Source organism: Dermacentor silvarum, chromosome 4 (assembly GCF_013339745.2).
Source record: "Dermacentor silvarum isolate Dsil-2018 chromosome 4, BIME_Dsil_1.4, whole genome shotgun sequence".
Lineage (NCBI taxonomy): Eukaryota > Metazoa > Arthropoda > Arachnida > Ixodida > Ixodidae > Dermacentor > Dermacentor silvarum.
In genome coordinates, this window is record NC_051157.2 from 97,096,112 (window position 1) to 97,116,233 (window position 20,122).

At 46.7% G+C, this 20,122-nt stretch overlaps 1 protein-coding gene and 1 non-coding gene across 2 annotated transcripts; both read left to right on the plus strand.

Annotated features, from left to right (window-relative positions):
- Window positions 1-937: 937 nt before the first annotated feature.
- Trnal-caa (transfer RNA leucine (anticodon CAA)) lies at window positions 938-1,054 on the plus strand. Its single transcript has 2 exons — window positions 938-975; window positions 1,009-1,054. It is a non-coding gene; the product is annotated as a tRNA-Leu (tRNA).
- A 3,544-nt stretch (window positions 1,055-4,598) lies between these two features.
- On the plus strand, window positions 4,599-20,079 carry LOC125944987 (uncharacterized). The gene is made up of 5 exons (XM_049666495.1): window positions 4,599-4,718; window positions 13,498-13,667; window positions 15,037-15,342; window positions 18,421-18,702; window positions 20,074-20,079. The coding sequence occupies exons 1-5, from the start codon at window positions 4,625-4,627 to the stop codon at window positions 20,077-20,079; spliced, it is 858 nt and encodes a 285-aa protein (XP_049522452.1). The 5' UTR covers window positions 4,599-4,624.
- Window positions 20,080-20,122: the final 43 nt, after the last annotated feature.

A 20,122-nucleotide genomic window follows, 5' to 3' on the forward strand; every position in this document is an offset into this window, starting at 1 on the left:
CTATTGAGACGAATCGTTCATATAAAAATATTATACTATTAGAAAGATTAATCTCAAAACTAAAAATATACAAACTATTAATAAAATAGTATTTAAAAACACATATAATTTACATACTGCGATTTTTAACGAATATTATTACTGAAAAATAGGTGCCTTCATCAAATAGTCAAGGCCTTCAGCAAGTGCCCTCCCCCGAAAAAAATTCCTGGCTATGGGCCCATAGCAGCATACATACATGCTACATACATACATACATACATACATACATACATACATACATACAACATACATACATTACATACATACATACATACATGCATGCATGCATGCATACATACATACATAATACATACATACATACATACATACATACATACATACATACATACATACATACATACATACATACATACGACATTACCAATCAAGTTAACAACCGAATTTTACTATTACAATGAAAGCAAGCAAGAAAGAAGGAAAGAAACGTAGAAAAATAGTTGTACAAGTACAAAAATCAGCTTGACATCAGGTAAAAATTGGTGTGTACGTTGCACGAAATGTGCTCCATGTGCAATGAAATATGCCTCTATTCATGAATTGATAAATATTCAATATAGTGATTAATTGGAAGCGCTCAAGGTACGCGTAGGGGCCACCCACTCCTCACATATCGCCTTGTTGGGTTGTGCGACCCCCTCTCATGCGAATTGGTCATTTCTAACTTTAGTTCAAACTTAAATCATACACGTGATCTGCGGAATTGTTAGGCAGTTGGGGCGGAAGGGAACGGTAGTTTGTCTGCGGTTGAACAGAAATAAATTTGATATAACATGTTATTTCCGCACGAGGCAGCTGTACGCAATAACGCACATTGATACCGGCGAGAAACGATGCCTTGATTTGTATTAATGCTTGAAACAGCGCACGACGTGCTGTCAGGATGGCCGAGCGGTCTAAGGCGCCAGACTCAAGGTTGTACCTTTCCTCTGATAGAGGACTCGAGGCTTCTGGTCCACGAATGTGGGCGTGGGTTCGAATCCCACTTCTGACACAATTTTTTTATTTCTGTTTCCATGCACATGCACTTTTTTCTTTCTTTTTTTTTTAACGAAGGCATTTTCCCTCAGTGTGCACAAACAACAATGGCAGAAGTTTGAATCTGGCTTTGAACAATACGTTCAAGACTCTGTTCCCCTCCTTCTCGTTTATCAGCCTTTCAGGTGGAAAGTGGCGTCGTGTCTGTTCGTGTTTTATGTGAACACTTCTTTTTTTTTTTTGTATATCACAGTGATGTACAAATTGTGAACAATTCCTCACAGAAGTGTGTCGTCTTCACGTCATGTTAACGCCGCGTTTGTGGAACACATGCGGCAGCCTCCGAGCCTGCCGACGTCGGCTGCTCGCCGCTGCCTCCGTCAACTGCGGCGCTCGGTGTTTCGTTAGTGGAAGACAGGTGGCGCCACCAACACGCTATCGGTAAAGTACCTCTGGCAGGGGATATTAGTGGGAGATATGAACGCGCACATGGACGATGTTAGACGGATATACTGATTACAACGGCTCTCTAGTGCTGGATTTGTGTGATGAACAGAACCTTATAGTAGTTAACAGGGAGAATAAGTGTCATGGACAGGTAACGTGGCAATGCGGAAACAGGCGTCATGTATCGACTACGCCTTAGTCTCAGAAATGGTCTACGAACAACTGGACCAAATGATAATAGACGAAAATGGAAAAAATAGCCTGGGAAGCGATCATAGACGTTTAGCATTAAAGTTTGGGAGAGATACCAGCGCAGAACATGAACCAATAGCCTCAGAGTTTTAAAAATGATGACGAGCAAATAACAGAGATCGCTAACAACATAGAGAAGAAAATTGAGGCTTTTCCTACAGCAGTCTGGGAATATAAGGAACTGGTGGAGGTTATGCAGCATGAAATAAGGCGGACACGGCAATACAATTGTTGGATTGGAAAGAGGAAACCACGTAAGTGGTGGAACAAGGAAATTAACAAAGCTATAGAAGAGCGTAAAGAGGCATCTAGGGTTCATCGAGAAGCCAAAAAGTTGGGATTACAAGAAGAAGAGGTGCTCCTTAGATGGAATACATTACCGAGAAAAGAAAAGGGTTGCGAGTGAGCTCGTGCAAGAGAAAAATTAAATGCGCAGTGAACGTGGGTGCTAACATTCACAAAAGAGACAAAGGCGCCCAAAAAGATTCTGGAACCATATAAAAAGCACTCGGAGCTCTCCAACTAGAAACTCGCAAACGGCTATAAGGGATGAAGACGGTAACATTATGAAGGCGATGATGCGCTGCGGTACATCACAGACGTTATCAGGCATAACTCGGTACGAGAAAAAGCGTAGTTCAGACAACAGATCGCAGCAACAACAGAGAGGCCTGAGAGATCAAAATTCAGCATATAGAAGCTTTTATTGGAAAAAGGCAGCAGAAAATGTCCCTAACAACACGGCAGCAGGACCCGATGAAATCCCAATACAGCTAATCAAAAACCTCGGTCCAAAAAGCAAGGCACTGCTGACTAATGCCATAGAGCAAGTGATTAGAACAAAGAATATTCCCGTTGGATGGCGTGAAAGCAAGATGAATCTTATCTACAAAGGCAAAGGAGATAAGGATAAGACGAGCTCGTACAGGCCATTTACAGTAACGTCGGTGGTATATAGAATGGCAATGCAAGCCATAAAATTAGAACTGTCGAAGTGGGTGGAGGAAAACGGTGGTATTGGGGGAACTACAGAATGGGTTCAGGCCAGGCAGACGCTTAGAAGACAATATGTTTGTACTAACTCAGTGCATAGAGATTTCAGTAGCTCAGAAAAGACCTTTATGGATAGCATTTCTAGATATTAAGGAGCTTATGACAACGTAGACAGGGAATTGTTGTGGGATATCTTCAATACGAAGGCATAGATGACGATTTCGTGGAGCTGCTGAGGGAGATATATCGAGACAACCAAGTACAAGTGGCATGGGAAGGCCGAAAAGGAAATGAAATGGTGGGAATTCACCAAGGATTGAAGCAGGATGCCCTCTGTCACCATTGTTGTTCACGCTTTACGTCAAGGGCATAGAAAGACGACTGGAAAACAGCGATTAGTTTTGATTTATCCAATGCGGAATGGACAAATGGTGCAACAGAAATCCTGGACTGATGTACGCAGACGACATTGCGCTACTAGCGGACAATAAAAAGATTTACAGATACTTGCGAATATCTGTGGGAACGCAGCGACAAATATAGGCCTTAAGTTTAGCACAGAGAATCCAGGGATTATGATCTTTAATGAGCACACGAGTAACTTCGTGGTGTCAATTCAACAGCAAGTAATACCCATAGTGAAGCAATATAAGTACCTCGGACGTACACATAAACGAAGGAAAGAATTACTCAAGCAACCACCAAGATAATCTGAAAATAAAGGGAAGCGGAATGCAGCATTAATGAACACAGAGCACTGTGGGGCCACAATAAGTATGAGGTGGTGCGTGGAATCTGAGAAAGGAGTAATGGTGCCAGCGCTAACATTCGCAAATGCCATTATATGCTTAAAATCGGATATATTGACGGGTTTGGAAGTTAACCAAAGATCAGTAGGCCGGTTGGCTTTGGAGCACACGGTAATACGACAAATGAGGCAGTGCATGGAGACATGGGTTGGGCCTCTTTTGAAGTCAGAGAAGCACAAAGCAAAATTAGTTTTGAAGAAAGGCTCAGGAACATGGATGAAAATAAATGGCGGTTAAAGTGCACAAGTATCTCTACATGAATAAGCGTGGACACAGAATGGAGGAAGAGGTCAAGGAAGTTGGCAACCAAGTACAGGATAATCGAAACTGTAAATAGACAACCAGGGGTCATCAGAAAGAAAGTGAGAGAAATAGAGACCGTGAATTGGAGGCAAAGAATGGAAACGAAAGGACAATGGAGATTTACAAGAATGAGAAGAAAGAAATCAGAAGGGAAAATCTGTACGATAACACAAAGGGCAGTGCCTTGCTATTTGAGGCTCGAGCCGGTGCCCCCTAAGGACAAGAACATAACGGAGGAAATATTCGGAACTAGATGAGACATGTGTATGCTGCAGTAAAGATCCAGAGACCACTCAGCAAATCCTAATGGAATGCGACGGGATCCACCCAGCGAGAACCGTAGGTAACGTGCAACTCCCAGAAGCGCTTGGGTTTAAAGTGGAAGGAAACATAAACAGATCAGCCGTAGAGATCAGCAAGAGAGCGATTAGAGTACTGTGGAAAAAAGTAGGGAAAAGATGGATGCGACCTGAATCTCTTAAAATCATAGGCAGCGGTACAAGGTAAATTTTGAAAAGAAAAATAATGATAGGTATACAAAAATGCTAGATAAAGAACATGTATAGTATACCTGATTAAATCAAGCAGGCTAGGTGACTATTTGTCGCCGCCCCGTTTCAAAGGGGATGCCAATAAATCATCATCATCATCATCGGTAAATACCCTGCAGGGGCTTTAGCTATCGGTGAATGAATGGGGCTTAAGATGGCTTTAGCTAGCGGTAAACTAGTGGGCGGAATGACGAAGTCAAGGTTATCAAAGCGTTGAACCGTTGAACAAGCATGCGAGATGAACTCCACTGGTCAAAGTGCTGGCTTGGCAGCTGCACGCCGCAAGTTAGCTCGTTCCCATGTTATCGAGCGCCAGTTTTCTCACGTAAGCAAATACTCCAGCGCAAGCTGTGAGTATGACTAGAAAAATAACGGAACACGTAGCCGTGCAGCACCTCCATTGCTCGTGATGTGAAATATCTTTAACTATGCCTCTTTCGGCAGTTTTCGTGGTCGGTGATGGTTGATGGTCGGACTCGCGACTTGCGATACAAAGGCGCCGAGGGAAAGGGCGCGTGCCTTCTAGCAACCAAGTTGCGGGGAGGTGCGGGGACGTACTATCGCGCATGAGCTCTCCTGCTGGCAACGGAGTTGCGGTGAGGGGCGGCAAAGGTGTGGAGCACCATGGAAGAAGGAAAAGTTTTCTTCCTCCTTGTGGGGCACGGTGGTGTGAGGGGAGGCTTGTCGCTCGGTCGCACGTTCGTTCGTTCGATCGATCGTACAAAAATTATTCAGGGTATTTACGCGTCAAAAGAACCACGATATGATTATGAGGCACGTCGTAGTGGGGGACTGCGGATTGTTTTTGGCCACCTGGGGTACCTTAAAGTGCAGCCAAGGCATGGAACGCAGGCTCGATCGTTCATTCAGGCTCACGTAGGGTGAGGAAGAGGGCAGCTGACGACGTCCGATCCTGTCAGTAGCATGCATGCATGAACAGCCAGTTTGTATGCGCAACAATGTTGAAACATTTTTTAACGCGATTAGCATTCTTTGGGAACTTCACGCATATGGCTGTCGGGCTGTCGGACTGGGTTTTTTAATTTTCCCGCCAAATTGGGTAACTTGGGTCCCATTGTCTAAAGCCCCAACCCCATGTGAGCAATTTTGTGCGCGACAGCGACGGCTTCGAGCGCCGAAACGGGGCGCCGCGCGAACGAGCAGCTCGCTCGTTCTTGTAGCTCGATCACTCGGTCATAGAATAAAGAACCTGGCTCGGTTCTGGATCTAGAATTGGTCGCTCGTCTCCCGGAAGTGCTGGTACAGGATGCACATCTGTGACATACCGGTTGTCGCACGGAACGAACAAATGACCAAATTTTTATATGTGCAAGCATAAAAAAACCGACTGCAAGACCTTCAGAACTAGTGCATGCTGCTCTGCGCAGCAACACAAATCAACTTAAATGATTAAAGCATGCGTCTCGCCAGTTTATGTAGGTTCGTATTTGCTGCCCTCATGCCGGCACCACCGAGGAGACGTCGCTCAAAATGCCGTCGCTCGCGTGGGGTCCATCATAGGCGTATCTACCGAGGGGGCAGGAGGGCAAAGTATGCCATTGGCCCCCCGCACACACACTTTTGAAAGCGGGCCCTTTCGTGTGCATGCTGGAAAGTCCAACAACACTACAGCTGAAGCTAAATTTGTCTTAATAGAGTGGCCACGTAAGTAATGCTTTTCTTTACTATTATACGTATATCTTACTTGGGCAGCGAGGATTGTGTTTTGTGCCTCGTCGTGACGCGCTGTAGCAGGCGACGCGCGGGATTCGCCATACACGCTCGCATTGCGGAGAACGCCTGGTGCTGGGCCGTTCCCGCCCTAACAAATTTCAGCTTGCCCTGCCTGTATCATGCCGAGTTTTTGGGAACGCCTAACCGCAGTTGAAAACACAATCAGCTTGCTATATTTAACCTCCGGGCGAGAGGAGACCTCCGGTTAAAGTATTATAGTAACCCTGCCCAACGATTCGCGTGCCTTTTACGGCATGAAATCGTTGGATTATTAATTGCTGGAGCTATTGAATTTCCGTCCAGACAGTGTTTACATAGCGTTGCAGACCCAGTATCTCATCACCATCAAAAATGGTGAAATGCAGACTTATACCCCTGTCACACGACAGATCTAATGTCATTTCCAACGAATGACATTTGTTGGGGTTTAATGTCATTTTAACCACGCGCTGTCACACGGCGAGAACTAATGTCATTTGAAAATGATGACATTGACGATAGTAAAAAAAAAAGAGACGCAATAATAGCGTCGTACCTAATTTAGTGCGATGATTATCTTGTAGTATGCTAAAATCCGTTGCAATGAGTGATCCTCCCTTTCACATCGCGTTTTTGGATCACTAACTCGTCGACACTGGCAACTGAGTCGAGTCAAGCCAAGCCAAAGTTCAGGCAAACAACATGGAGGAAAGCACTACGGGCGCTACCGCTACGATGGCTAGAACTACCGCTATGTCTGCTGAAGAAGCACGAGAACGGCAGTTGCGTGTAATCGCTGCTTTGATTTGCATGCGGGCCAGACATCACAACGACGAAAGGAAGCTGAACCTGAAATTGGAAACGCAAGAAGCGATTTCTAGGGAGTACTAAGAGCGGCTATGCGAAACTCATTCACATAGCTGAGTGTGGGTTTCCCCTTCGAACCACTGCGCGCGGCTCCTAATGTCCACATCACAGTCTTCTTGGTTTGGTGTCATCGCAAAACAGGCACATGTTTAACCAAGCGGCTCCTGCGAAGTGCGCGCTGCTGGCTATGGCTGGCGCGAACAAACACGACTGCCACAGTGCCACAGCCAAAGCCAAAGACGGCCGCCTAGTCACTGGATTGAGAGTAGCTTTCAGCAATTATGCACTGTGGTGTACTTAAACGCCATGAAAGTAGAACATTATACAATAAAAATTGACAAAACAAGAGTTATTTTTGTTAAACAATAAAAAAACATGCACTGTTTGCGAAGCTGATTGGTAGGCTCCTGGTGTTGAGACTACACATTTGGTTCCAAAACGAATGCGAATGAGTTCGGCGAACTCATTCGTTTGCAAATGTCATTTTCAACGAATGCCATTACATTTTCCCGTGTGACAGCAAACAAATGACATTACGAGCGAATGTCATTCGTTGGAAATGACATTAGATCATTCAATTTCATTGTATAATCACGACTTATCGTAGATATTTTTCTAAAAATGACCTTGATAGAACGTGCAGAGCCATTTCAATACCAATAGAATACTGAACTGAAGCTTTCCTAAAGGCATGTGTCACTTCTTATTTTGTTGATTTAATTTTCAGGCCATTTTTAAATAAGAGCTACAGTATTACTCGTTTCCCGGCAGGAGCAAGAACAGCAGATATTTCATATTTTGAACAAATGAAGACCACGTTTTCGTGACGTGTACCGAAAATTTGAACTGTGTAGGTTGGCTTATGTGCTCGAAAAGCATTTACTGAACACTCACTTTCTCCCACTTCTTTTACGCTATAGGCACCCTGCAATGCAGTTTGGCTGTACATGTCGCGCCACCTAGCAGCGGCGGTGAGCACCCGCGAGTAGGCCCTCACTGCCATTTCACCTTGGTCCGTACTGCGCTCAGGCGCGCCTAAAAGGTTCCTTTTCCAATTTTTCAATGGATTCAGCGCGACCACTCGGCAGCTCCTCCGTGAGAAGTGTGAACAAAAAGAACATGCGCATATACTGCTGTTTTATGTATTTTCACAACCGCGAAGGGGATGTCGGCATCAAATTGTGCCGCTTCCCTTCAAGACTGTGGGGAGAAACCCGGCGGCTGAAGGTGGATCGTCGCGGTTCGGCCCGTCAAGAGTCGCTCTGGCAAATTTCTGATGAACTAAGACGAAAACGCAAACTTAAAAAAAGTAAAAAAAGAAAGAAAAAAAAAACACGGCAGCATCCGTGAAAACGCACAATAAAGCGACAACTGCATAAACACGCGCGATCTGATTCCCGCTGTTGTAAATTGGTTTAGCTAGTTGTTTCGCTAGTCTCGCTCCGAAACAAATGCGCAGTGGTTGTTATGTGTTAAATCTAGCTTCGTAAGCGCTCCGAGTTGGACCTTTGTACGCACTGTAGTTCTTGTTGTGCATTAATAAGCCAACGTGCAGCTCCTTTCTGCGCCTGGATCAAGACGCGACTGCTGAAACCGGGCTCATTCATGCCGACGTTTTCTCGCGCTTAGAACAACAGAACTAAGGCTGGAGTGCACCGCAGCACACATCGAGTATTCGCAAATTAGCACTTCTCTCGCGCACGCTAGCACACATTTCTTCAGTCTTGGTGTTGAGTGTCACCTGATTGCTCTCTGTTATGTTTCAGCACTGATGACCTCTCACACTGGAGCGCGAATGACAACACCAGACTATGTTCGAGGTACTTTGTCAACGGAGAAAAAAAGCTCCATAATCATTCAAGTGACCTTCCAACTCGCCAAAACCTCGACAACTGTGATGAACAAGGCACACTCGAAGTATACTGAAGCTACAAATGATAGTTGAAAAACGTTTACGGCCGTATTTGCCCACTTAAGCGGAATAAATTATTTATTTGTTAACTTACTTTGAGTTCGACGTCGTAAACGTGCTTTATTTGTTGTGACAAGAACTTTGTTGCGATGTCCGTCCTGTTTACTTTTTTGACACGATATATATGGTTGTTGTCGTAAAGTTGACGTCCTTTCTCGAGTGTCGGTGGTCGAAAATGGGCCTCAATGTTTTTCAATTGCCTTGAAAACCGCAGTTTTGAACGCCCGACTTGTTTCAAACGAGCGCCGCAGAAGCATGCCTTCGTAGAAGTGGGCCAGTGGCCGCCTCGGTGTTTCGCGGAACTGACACGGCGGCGCTGATGGCTGAGCCGATCGCTGCGCCGCCTGACCATTGAAGGGAGCCTATACACGGCATTTGGCTTTTACGTTTTCATGCATGATATATTGGGCTCGCCTGGTGACCTCACTAAACTAAAGGAGGCATGCAAGTTCTTTATGGTTTGGGACTCTGAGGACCAGGTAATGTTTGATATGTAGGTAAAGTTTAAAATAGATGAGTAATTGGGACTTTCGCAATAAATTACGTATGCAAACATTCTAGTGTGTTATGAGCCTGTTTAACGAGAGGGGGCAGAATTGAGCCCATTACCCTGACAAAGCTATAAACGCCACCAAGACAAAATTTAGCGAAAATTGGTGGCACGCTATGAAAACTCTCTGTGCGAAGTTAAATGAGGTTGGATCCAACACAGTATTTGTAAAAAAAAAAAAAAAGAATCTTGTTCAAGTGCTAGAGCGTGTGATATGGTTACTTTCAGCTATGCTTCCCAGTGTCCCGACATAGCTGTTGGTTACAACAGACTTATATTTCGTGGAAAGGGGAGGGGGTGTCATGGTAAGTGCAATGTGCGACAAAATTTTTACATTCCTGGTCTAGTTATAAGCGTTGCAAATAATTACTGAGCGGTCGTTTTTTTTCCCCGTTTTTTCCCCCGTTTTTTTTTTTTTTTTTCATGCGTCATACTGAGGCGTTCCGAGTTGGTTTCAGCGATGTCATCAATGAACTAAACAAGAGACATTGTTTATATTTGGAGAAAATAAAGGGCGCGGTATATGGGCACTATTTAAGTACACTTCAAGGACAGCTAGGGAACTAATTATGATATTTGCAGTAAATTACGCAAGCAAACGATCGGGAGCTTTATGAATGTGTTTTACGAACAAAGCAGCATTTATCCCGCTGCCCTGGGAGAACTGTGACTCAACCGATATCAAATCTAGCGAAATTTGAGTGGGCTGGGTGGAGGGCAGCAGAGTAGGGAGTGTTATGATCGGCAAGGAATTCGACAGGTTAATGGGGGAAACCAAACCCGCGCACGTTCCCGTGTCGGGGCAATTATCTACATCCCCAAGAGGCGGTTGTGATTTCCTGGAAACTGTACCTCTCAAATGTGGGAAACAAGCCCGAGCGCCTTTCCCGTGACGAGATAATCCCCTTCATCCACGAGAAAGCGTCACACCTCTACGACCTGAGCAGACGAAAAAGGCGAGCTACCAAGAAAGAAGACCCGAGGGAGAGGAGGTCGTCAACTTGACCACCCGACAGAGGACTGACACTTCCACTAGTTCCCCGAAGGAGACATCGGCTACCACAAGACCACGAGGGGTTATTTAAGGCCGTCCTGGCCCCCGTGTTAGACAGAACCGCTCGAGACTCGGATAGAGTCAAAACCATGTACCAATGAAGTGAATACAATCTTTGCTATTTTTCATCGTCACGATGCCCGCCTTCATCACCGTCTCCTGATTCCTGCGGTGACGACCCACCTCACCCGGTCGAGATTATATCAGGAGGGAGTACACCATGGCAGATGTTATGGCGTTGTAACATGTGTGTTAATGAATTACTGGCTTTTTAAAATATTTCCAACAAGAAGTGCTCCAAAGCATTACATGCGGTCATACATACATACATTACATACAGTCATATACGGGCAACTTTTTAAACTATGCGATATAATTACAGGAAACTGAAACTTTTATTGAAACTGTTGGAAAGGAACAAGTTCGCTGGAAATTTGGTATTCATTCTCCTAGGTCGCACACATCTGATGTCAGGGGCGGATCCAGGTTTTTCTGAGGGGGGGGGGGGGGGGGGGTTAGCTTCTGTCCATGATGATGATGATCATGGTAATATATTTGATACGCCAATGCATTTCTCCGCAAAGTTCGGAAATTAATATATCGAAACTGGTGTAATCCAGAGAATTCGTTCCAAGTGGATCCACCTTGCGAACTCCACGTCTACGATTTGTAAATTGCAATACGGGCCATCAGGTAATTAGTTGAAAGTTTAATGAGTTAATTTTTGTTAATTAGTCGATTATGCATATCAATTTCTTGTGCAAGCAATGTCCGCCTCTTCGAGTAGACCAGCTCATGAACTAGAATTGTGCTATCTGCCACAGGCAACATTTAAGAATTTTGAAAGTGTTCGCTGAAACACCCGGATATATATATATATATATATATATATATATATATATATATATATACCTTAACTTTATCTTAACTAACTGTGCCTTAATTAACGTCGCCTTAATTAACACCACAGGTCGTACTGACGTTTCTTCGCCTCAGCTTCACGCTTTGTTATAATTGCCTAATTCACCCTAACTAACACCAAAGGTCGTGGGTTCAACTCCCACCAAAGTCCAAAGTTCGAGGATTCGACTCCCTATGAATTTTGTTGCCATAACGCCGGACGGCGTAACGCCGGACATCGGACGTTTCGTTCCATGAGCCGTCTAAGGCTTTCGCCTTAATAATGATATGGCGCACGTTTTCCATCTTGCTGCGGCATCATCATCGGTTCTCCCGCGTGATGTGGGAGCCTCGTGCGCGAACCTCGTGGAGGTAGGAATAAGAAGAAAAAGGACAGCGACAAGAAGAATGTCGCCGTGGACTAGTTCCTGGGGCCAACTACTGCTATACTCGTACTCCTGAAGCGCTACGGACCCTTCAAGGGTGCCTTCGCGGGCAACCTACCTTCCGGAAGGCACTAGTTCCTGCTTTCCGCCAAGGGCAGTGCTTCTGCCCGAAGCTCTCGAAGGCGCGTCTCCATTTTGGCCGCCGAGTCCGAAGCTGCTAACGCGAGAGTCGTCGAAAGCGGCGGGTTACGTTTCCACGGGAGGTAGATCTGCGGTCAGGTCTTCGGTGCCCGCTATAGCGCCCGCTCGGCGCCAGCCATAACAGTGCCGAGCCCTGTTGCTGAAAACTGTGCAGCCGCCGTGCCCCTTCGTAAAGGCAGCCTATGAAGCCCGAGGAATCGGCCAAGACAGTGGGAAGGCGCGCGTCGCGCGCTTCAACCGGCAGTGGCTCCAAACGCAGCAGTCGGCGTATCTCCTCGGCACCTGATGGAGAGCAGGACTACGACGCGGATCAGGGAGGGCCTGCCGCCCCGAAAAAGGCGTCGTCGGACGCGCCCGCTTCACACGGGACAGGCAGGGAGGACCACCCTGCAGACCCTAAGGCAGCCACTTCTCGGAGAGAGTCCGCGAAGCCTGAAGGGGCAGTCAAGATGGCTGGCCTGGAAAAGAGGCGCAAGTCGACGTCTTCTCGCAGGAGCGCCTCGTCTCGAAGGTCGTCCCGGAAGTTGTCCCGGAGATCGTCCCGGTCTGCACAGCTGGCGAACGAAGGCGGTGCCTCGGAAAGGGCTGCAGCCTCCCAGTCTGCCATGCCCGAGCAACGTCAAGAAGAGCCCACATCTCGGAGGCGATCCAAGATGCTCGACGGTGCGGCCACCTCGGAAAGCAAGAAGGCCGCCGAGAGTTGTGCTTCGCAGCCTTCCACGGTGCCTGGCAGCTCCGTCGCTCCAGCGGCGTTACCGACCGGTCTACACATGGCAAACCTCTACAGCGAGCTGTCGGTCATTAGAGATACGGGGACGGCAGGTACTTCCATCTTTCTTTACTTGCGATAGCAAGGTATATTTTTTATCGCAAAAGGTTCGTGAAGCCTCTGGTCATAAATTGTGGGGTTTAACGTCCAGAAACTGCACAATTATTGCATGCGATTATACGAACGCCGAGGTGGAGGGCTCCGGATTAATTTTGACTATACCCGAGTTCTTTCTTTTTTCTTTCTTTTTTTACGTGCACCCAAAGCACGGCACACGAGCGTTCTTGCTGAAAACTTCCACACACACACGCGCGGGCGCGCGCGCGCACGCACACAAAATAAATGTGAGAACAACGACGGAAAGGCGCGTGCCCAAATTTCGCAGACAGCAGCTGTTCTTAGCCGAGTGCATGCTAAATGGCGCCCCACTATACTACCGTAGCAAACACGAAGGATGTTTCAACAAGGCCCGTAATATCTGCAACTTGGAGGTGAAAGTTCGTCAGTGCTCTTTGGCACGCTTACTACACCCGTAGCATCGGGCGCGAGAAAGACCTGAATTTAATTGTTATTCCAAGTCCAATTAGTCGCAGTTTCGAGCAAATAATCATTAGTTAAAGTCGTTTCCTTTTTTTTTTACTTCGTGTGCGTTGTTTCGGTATATGTCTCTGCTGAGAGATACTCTATTACAGGTGACGGTACGGCCGCTACCACTGTGAACCCGACCCCCTTATTGTCAACGGTACCAGATGGTGTAGCAGAGGAGCCGACAACCCTCAAGGCATCGATGACGCAGGCGTCTTCGTATGCAGCGCTGAAGTCCCCCCGCGATCGACACGATTTCCCGAGCATCTCAATGCCGGTGAGCAGATTCGCACCGGAATTCTGCGCCTTTTATAAAGTGTAGAGTTAGATATGCGCATGAATATTGGAATACGTGGGCTGCGACTTCAAAGCCCTGCGCTCATGAATGGTGCTTATAGTTCGGCTATGCTCACATTCTTGCGCATCTGCCAACGTCGAATCACAGGCGAGTGCAGTGGTTTGCTTCTAAATGATAAGTCTATAGAGTGAGTCTTGGTTTTACGTGCTCAGGCACGCGAATAGGTGCGTTAAAATCATTTAATTAAATTATGGCGTTTTACGCTCCAGAACCACGATCTGACTGAGGCACGCTGTATAGTGCGCGACACCGGATTAATTTTGACCACCGGGGATTCTTTAACGTTCACCCAGTGCACGGTACCCGAGGTTTCTTGAATTCCGTCGCCATCGGAATGCGGCTGCCGTGGTCGGGAACGAACCAGTAACCCCTTAAGTCATAGCCATGGACTGGGGTATACCGCGGAAGGTAAAGGCTTTAGGACGCCAGGCTTGAAGACTGCGTTCCTGGCGCGTTCCTAGCGCTGTTCAAGCGAAACTTGTATTGCCTCACAAGTGCCTGCGGCGAGTAACGTTGGCGGCGGCGGCGCTGGTGTCACGCTAACACCCTATCGAAAACCTGTCGAAAACTCGCGTCTCGTTCACATTGTATATACCAAAATTAGCATCGAAGGGTACGAATGTGACTAACATGACTGATACGTCGCGACATCAATGACGTTACATGCTCGTCAGTTATGTCACTGTTAACGATAATAAGCAAGGATATGCGGGCATGAGCCAGGGACAAGAAAGAAGAGAAGGAAAGAAAGAAAACCTCGCTGCTCCCAGAGTACAGCAGGTGCGGGGAAAGCTGCGCCGGCGCCGGATCACATGACGCGCGCGACCAATCAGGGTCGTTTGATGTGTCGCGGGCAGGGAAAGGGAAGGAAAGGGGTTGGCGCGCGCGTGTGAGACTGTTATTAATAAAAGTCTGTGCACATTTATGGACTTGTATTTGTGAATGTGCAACGAATCTGCCCACTGCATGCTTCTTAGTATACACGTTTCACTTTCGTGTTAGGACCAATTCCTCTGAACAAGAGATCAACCGTCCCCCCCTCCCTTTTTTTTTCTTTTTTTTAGTTTTGATATCACGAACGCCTATTTTATCTGAAACTAGGCTTATGTTGCGGCCCGAAATTTCGCGCAGTTGGCCTTTAATGTTGGCAGTATTTAGGAGTCTGAATTTACGCTGAGGCATATAAACTGAAGAAAGTCATTTACTTTTTTGTTCGGAAATTACAAATTTTTGAAATTGTGGAAATTTTGCATCTGACAGTCTGCATACGGCCGTTGCACATCCGCAGGAGTACCAGCCGCCGAGCAACTACTCGCACTCGGAAAGCGCACGCTGCAGGATGGCGGTGATCGCTCTATTCCTCCTGGCTTCCGTGCTGCTTCCCCTGCTGACCCTCACGTGGCTCTACTTGTTCGCCAATCAGGATACGCCGAGCTCTTTTCCCGTCTGCTCGACCGACGGCTGTCTGAAACACGCGACGGCGTTGAGCGCCAAGCGGAACGGATCCCTGGACCCCTGCGAGGACTTCGGCCTATACGTCTGCGCGGCCTGGAAGCGCAAACACACTAGCCTCACCAGCACAATCGTCGAGGAGGTGCCCATCGATTTTCTTCTTTCTTCAATTTTTAGAGCGCAGCTCTTAGGCGCCCGTTCCGGAGGCGAGCGTCGGCGTCCTTCGTAACCAAGCGAACGAGCACAGCGAAGGATGAAAGAGCGAACGCGGAGCGCAGCGGGGGATGAAAGACTACGATAGCGAAGACAGCGCGAGGGGGAAAGCGGAGGAGGAGGGTATGGCGAAAGCGTGGGAAGAAAAGCGTAGTGCCGTGCTAGACGGGCTCTGCGGCGACGATGGCTACGAGGTGGCGCCAGAGTAGCGCGCGTCGTCTGTTCGCCGACGACGTCACCGATACCATATATGGAAACAAAGCGCTGCATGAGCGGATGTGTCTGTCTGCGGCGGCTGCTGTGAATCGCGCCCACGCTTCACCCACGAGCTGCCTCTCGCGATCTCCCGATTAGCGAGGCAGTCGCGCCACACTTCGCTCCGTTTGCAACGTACCGCATGAGACAGATTGTCCGCGCGAGCCAATATGTCGCGAAATGAAAACAAGTATGAAGCTGCGCTCAAATTTCGTATTAGGTAGTATCTTAGTCGGCTGTGATTTGTTCTTGTTTTTATTTTTATGCTCAGCCACTCGGGCACGATAATCGGCCCGCATGGCTGCCGGTGCTTTTGCGCCACCGGTGAGCGATGTGGAGAATCGTTGGGGGGGCCAAATGCAGTCACAATATATACGTCACAAAGGCGCTAGCTTTCATCATACACCACAATGCAACAGCTAGGAGTGCTCAGCGTGTACCGGTGGCATAAAAAGCGCCGGCCGCCATTAATTGCGGGCCGATTATAGCGTTTGAATCGTTGAGAACTGTACAGGTGCTGTAGTGCGTGGGTTTTTTCGCAGAGAACCCACGGTTATTGGTCTTACAAAAGCCTTTCGCAAAACCGTTAAAGGTACGCTAAAAAGAAACGCTTAATCACTTTAGACTGATAAAGTAGGCTTTCAAAGATGTATTTTGAAAAGTTCCATTTTGTCGAACATCGCGCTGAGACCCCATGGAGCGCCGGCACGCGCGTGGGCCGTCGCGGATTTCAAACTATTTCCTTGTATTTGAGCCGTCGTGGCTCAGTAAATGTTTTTGAAACCCGCTGCAGGCCAGTCTTTTAGAAGTCCATCTTTACCGATAGCAAGTTATAACTATAGGACCGAGCTGATGCCGTCAAAATTCATGACGTCACGCGTCGAGCTGGTGCGAGATATCAGACGCTGGCGTCGCCACTGGCCTTTCGTTCTTGCGTTTTTTCTGGCTTACGAAGCCTCATCACATAGCTAAGGGAAACCTTTCCGGTATTGTAGTCAACAGTGGTTTATTAATGCAACTCAACTTCTCCATTCTGTATAGTGTACCTTTAAGCTGACTTATCCGGAAGGGGCCTATCGAAAAAACTAACATATGTTGTATATCCAACAACTTCATACGAACATATGAAAATCCCGTACAAAATCTCGTGTGCTCGCATATATTCACGTGAGATTATTGGATATAGAGCATATGGGATTTTTCTTGTTTTCAGGTATATAGAGCGCCATGGCACAATTCTCCAATATGTGCGGCCTGCAAATTGTTAAAGTGCAGTGCCTGTATATCCACACAAAAAAAGGCTCTTACGCTAGAATTGTTCGTAAGATCATTTTCTAGCCAACCATAATACTTTGTATATTATTAGCGAAGATGGCCAGTCAATGGCAAATATCACTTAGGAACGAAAATGTTTGTGAATTCGGCCACTGATGCGTAATTCGCGCTTTATTGTTCTAGCTTTTTTTTTTTTTTTTAGTCAAACACGATGTGAAGGAATGCGCAAAAGCGTAAACATTGCTCCAGCCGCAGCGCGATCACGATTTTGGCATCGGGTTGGACGACATATTCTGAGCTATGGTGCGTATAGCGGGAAAGTGAGCTTGACACTCGTTTGAAAAGTGGTAAATTTGGCGATAATAACTGGAATTGGCGGTGGTAATTAAAAGATAACTGTATCGTAATGTCCCGTTCGAGACGCCGCTCCCAGCCGGCCTTTTCTCTCGTGGGGAGTCACCCACCCCGTTCAAGGACCCCGCAAAATTCGCAGTCTGCTGACAGACGGCGCCGTGGGTTACGCGTGCAATTCACGACCATCTTATGGCGCCCGTATGCTGTATTCTTCTTTTGTTGCTGATTATTCGACGACGTTACTCTACAGTAACGTACAGCCATATCGAAGGAACAGTCGGAACTGCAGACATTGCAGCAAATCATGAAAGACTGGGACAACCATGGATATGAGAAGGGACGAGAGCTGAGTTGTCAAGCAGGAAAAGGCGATTGAATCACGTGATAGGTGGAAATGAAGCCACCAAAGAAGACATGGTAAGATCAATTTTTATCGGTGATGGTATAAATACTAAGAAGCTATATAAGAAAAGTAACGGGGGTGATCGGCCGATAAGACACAGTGGAAGAAACTGATCAAACACGGTGACCTCTATATAGAGTGTAGCATTCCCTTAGGGATCCGAAAAACGCCTGCATAATGGCTGTGGCATTATGCGGGCCTTTTCAACATTTTTTTTCTGACATCGTCTAAAAAGATTCCGCGACTATAGATATAACTTTTTTATCGTTTTTTTTTTTCACAAGGAAACTGGAAAAACCGACAGAAACAAAATCATTTAGAATAAATATTCAAGCTGTTGTTCAAATATTGAAATAGTTCAAGCGGAACTATTTTACAGCGACAGCTGGTATATTTCTTTCTGTGGCTTGAATAGACGTGTAGTATGTGCGGAACCAGTATCACACAAGCGCACATAAGTGAAAAGGTCAGAAAAAAAAAACTGCCCTTCTGCATGTAAAGCGAAAGCCGATGGCACGGCGATCATATCGACCGGCAGCGATCCAAAGATGAGTTGGGACAACGCTTCTCTTAATTGCGTAAGCCTCCCCCACGTTGCAGGTTTCCGCAGAACGTATTCGCTTAGGACGAGCTATTTCGGAAAGTTGCATGCTTCGCTTCCTTTTTGAGGTGACGTCTTCTATACAACTCGTGACGTAACAGCGTCGTTCGTATACGTAGATGGTCCTGGACTCGATTCTGGAGCAGAGCCGGCCGAAGATGAGCGACTACCTCGGCGACGTGCCGTTGGGACAACGCCCCGAGCAATTCATGGCGCTGTGCGAAACGGCCAGACCGAGTGGCGACGCCCCAGCCATCGCAGCATTCAAGGAGTTCATGCACGGCGAGTTGGGTTTCCTGGATCCTCCTCAAGGGCCTCCTGGCGACCTTTGGCTGCCAGCCAACATGTCGCCAGGAGTACACGCGCAGCTTCTCAAAGCACTGGTCGTTCTCAGCGGCAAGGTAACGTTTTGGCTCACTAGCTGCGTCAATGTACATACAGTCGAACCCGGATATATCGAACCTATATATAACGAATTATTGTGTATAACGAACAGCAGTAAAATTCCCTTGAAAATTTTTGTATAATTTTTTATATATCAAATTACCGATATATCCAACTTTCTTGGGATCCCCTTCAGATTCGATATATCCGAGTTCCACTGTAAAATATAAGACAATAAATTGATTGTAGTTTAGACCCTGTAGCTTTTGGTTCAGGTTTGGGCTTGCCTGGCAGTGTTATCCACGTTTCTGCGAATTTCAGTGATATTACTGCAGTTTTGACCTTTATGAATGGAGAAGCAGGCCGTTGCGTTAAGATTTGCCCGGTTCGGCTATATTTCGCGCCAAGCTAGTGCCGCAATGTTCGTTAAAGGTGCATAGTTTCACATTCGCGCAGATGTTGAAAAGATCCCCTAAGAAGATTTACTCCGGTGTAACCTAAAAGTAGGACCTTTACTAAGGTTACCGTTACACGTGTGTGGCTGGCTGCTATTGAGGCATCTTAGCTAAATGAGTTTCTGCCTTTTTTTTTTTTTTTGTGGTCGCTGTCGACGTGTCCACGCTGATGCGGTCCACGCCGTTTTGCGTGTCCACGCCACCGGCGTGGACACGCAATACATGGTGCACGTGTTTGGAGTCCCTCTGAACATGTGCACCATGTTGCATCTCATATTGAACGTAACTGTACATCACTTGACATAATTACTCAATGTACATCGGTTCAGTGACTGTGGTTTCGACCGTGTCTTGACCGGTGACGTCACTGGTGGTTTCATTGCATGCTGGATTCACCGGTTAGGGCGGAGCAAGCCCAATGTGCGTCATTGATCGTCAATGCGAACTTGCGGAAGAACTCAGGTGCGCAATGATATAGAATCTGAGAGCGGATGTGTCAGGAGATAAGTGATTGCACATTGTTTCATCAGCGCTCTACCAGCTCTGAATGTCACATTGAGCGCTATCTGGGCGTTTGATAACGGTTGTACGCTCCAAATGAACTCCTATAGGTGACCGTTTGAGACGCTGTGTTAAAGTGCACTGCTTTCCGGATCGACCCACGAAAATGGTCGGATACCCCGCAGGAATTCTTCATCAAAATTTCAGCAAAATAGATTGTTCAGCAAACTTTATCGTTTATGCTGATGATACGAGTGTATTTTTTGTACACGAAGATATTAACCCGTTAATTCAAAGAGGAAATCATATATTACAGAAGTTATATGACTGCGCCTGCTCCAAAGGGCTAGTAATTAATACAGAAAAAGCTAAGGCGGTTATTTTTCTAGCAAAAGGCAAGCAGGTGCATGTAACTCCTTCTCTCTTTCTTAGCAATGATATTATCCAAATTGTCGATCATGTTAAAACTTTAGGTGTCATA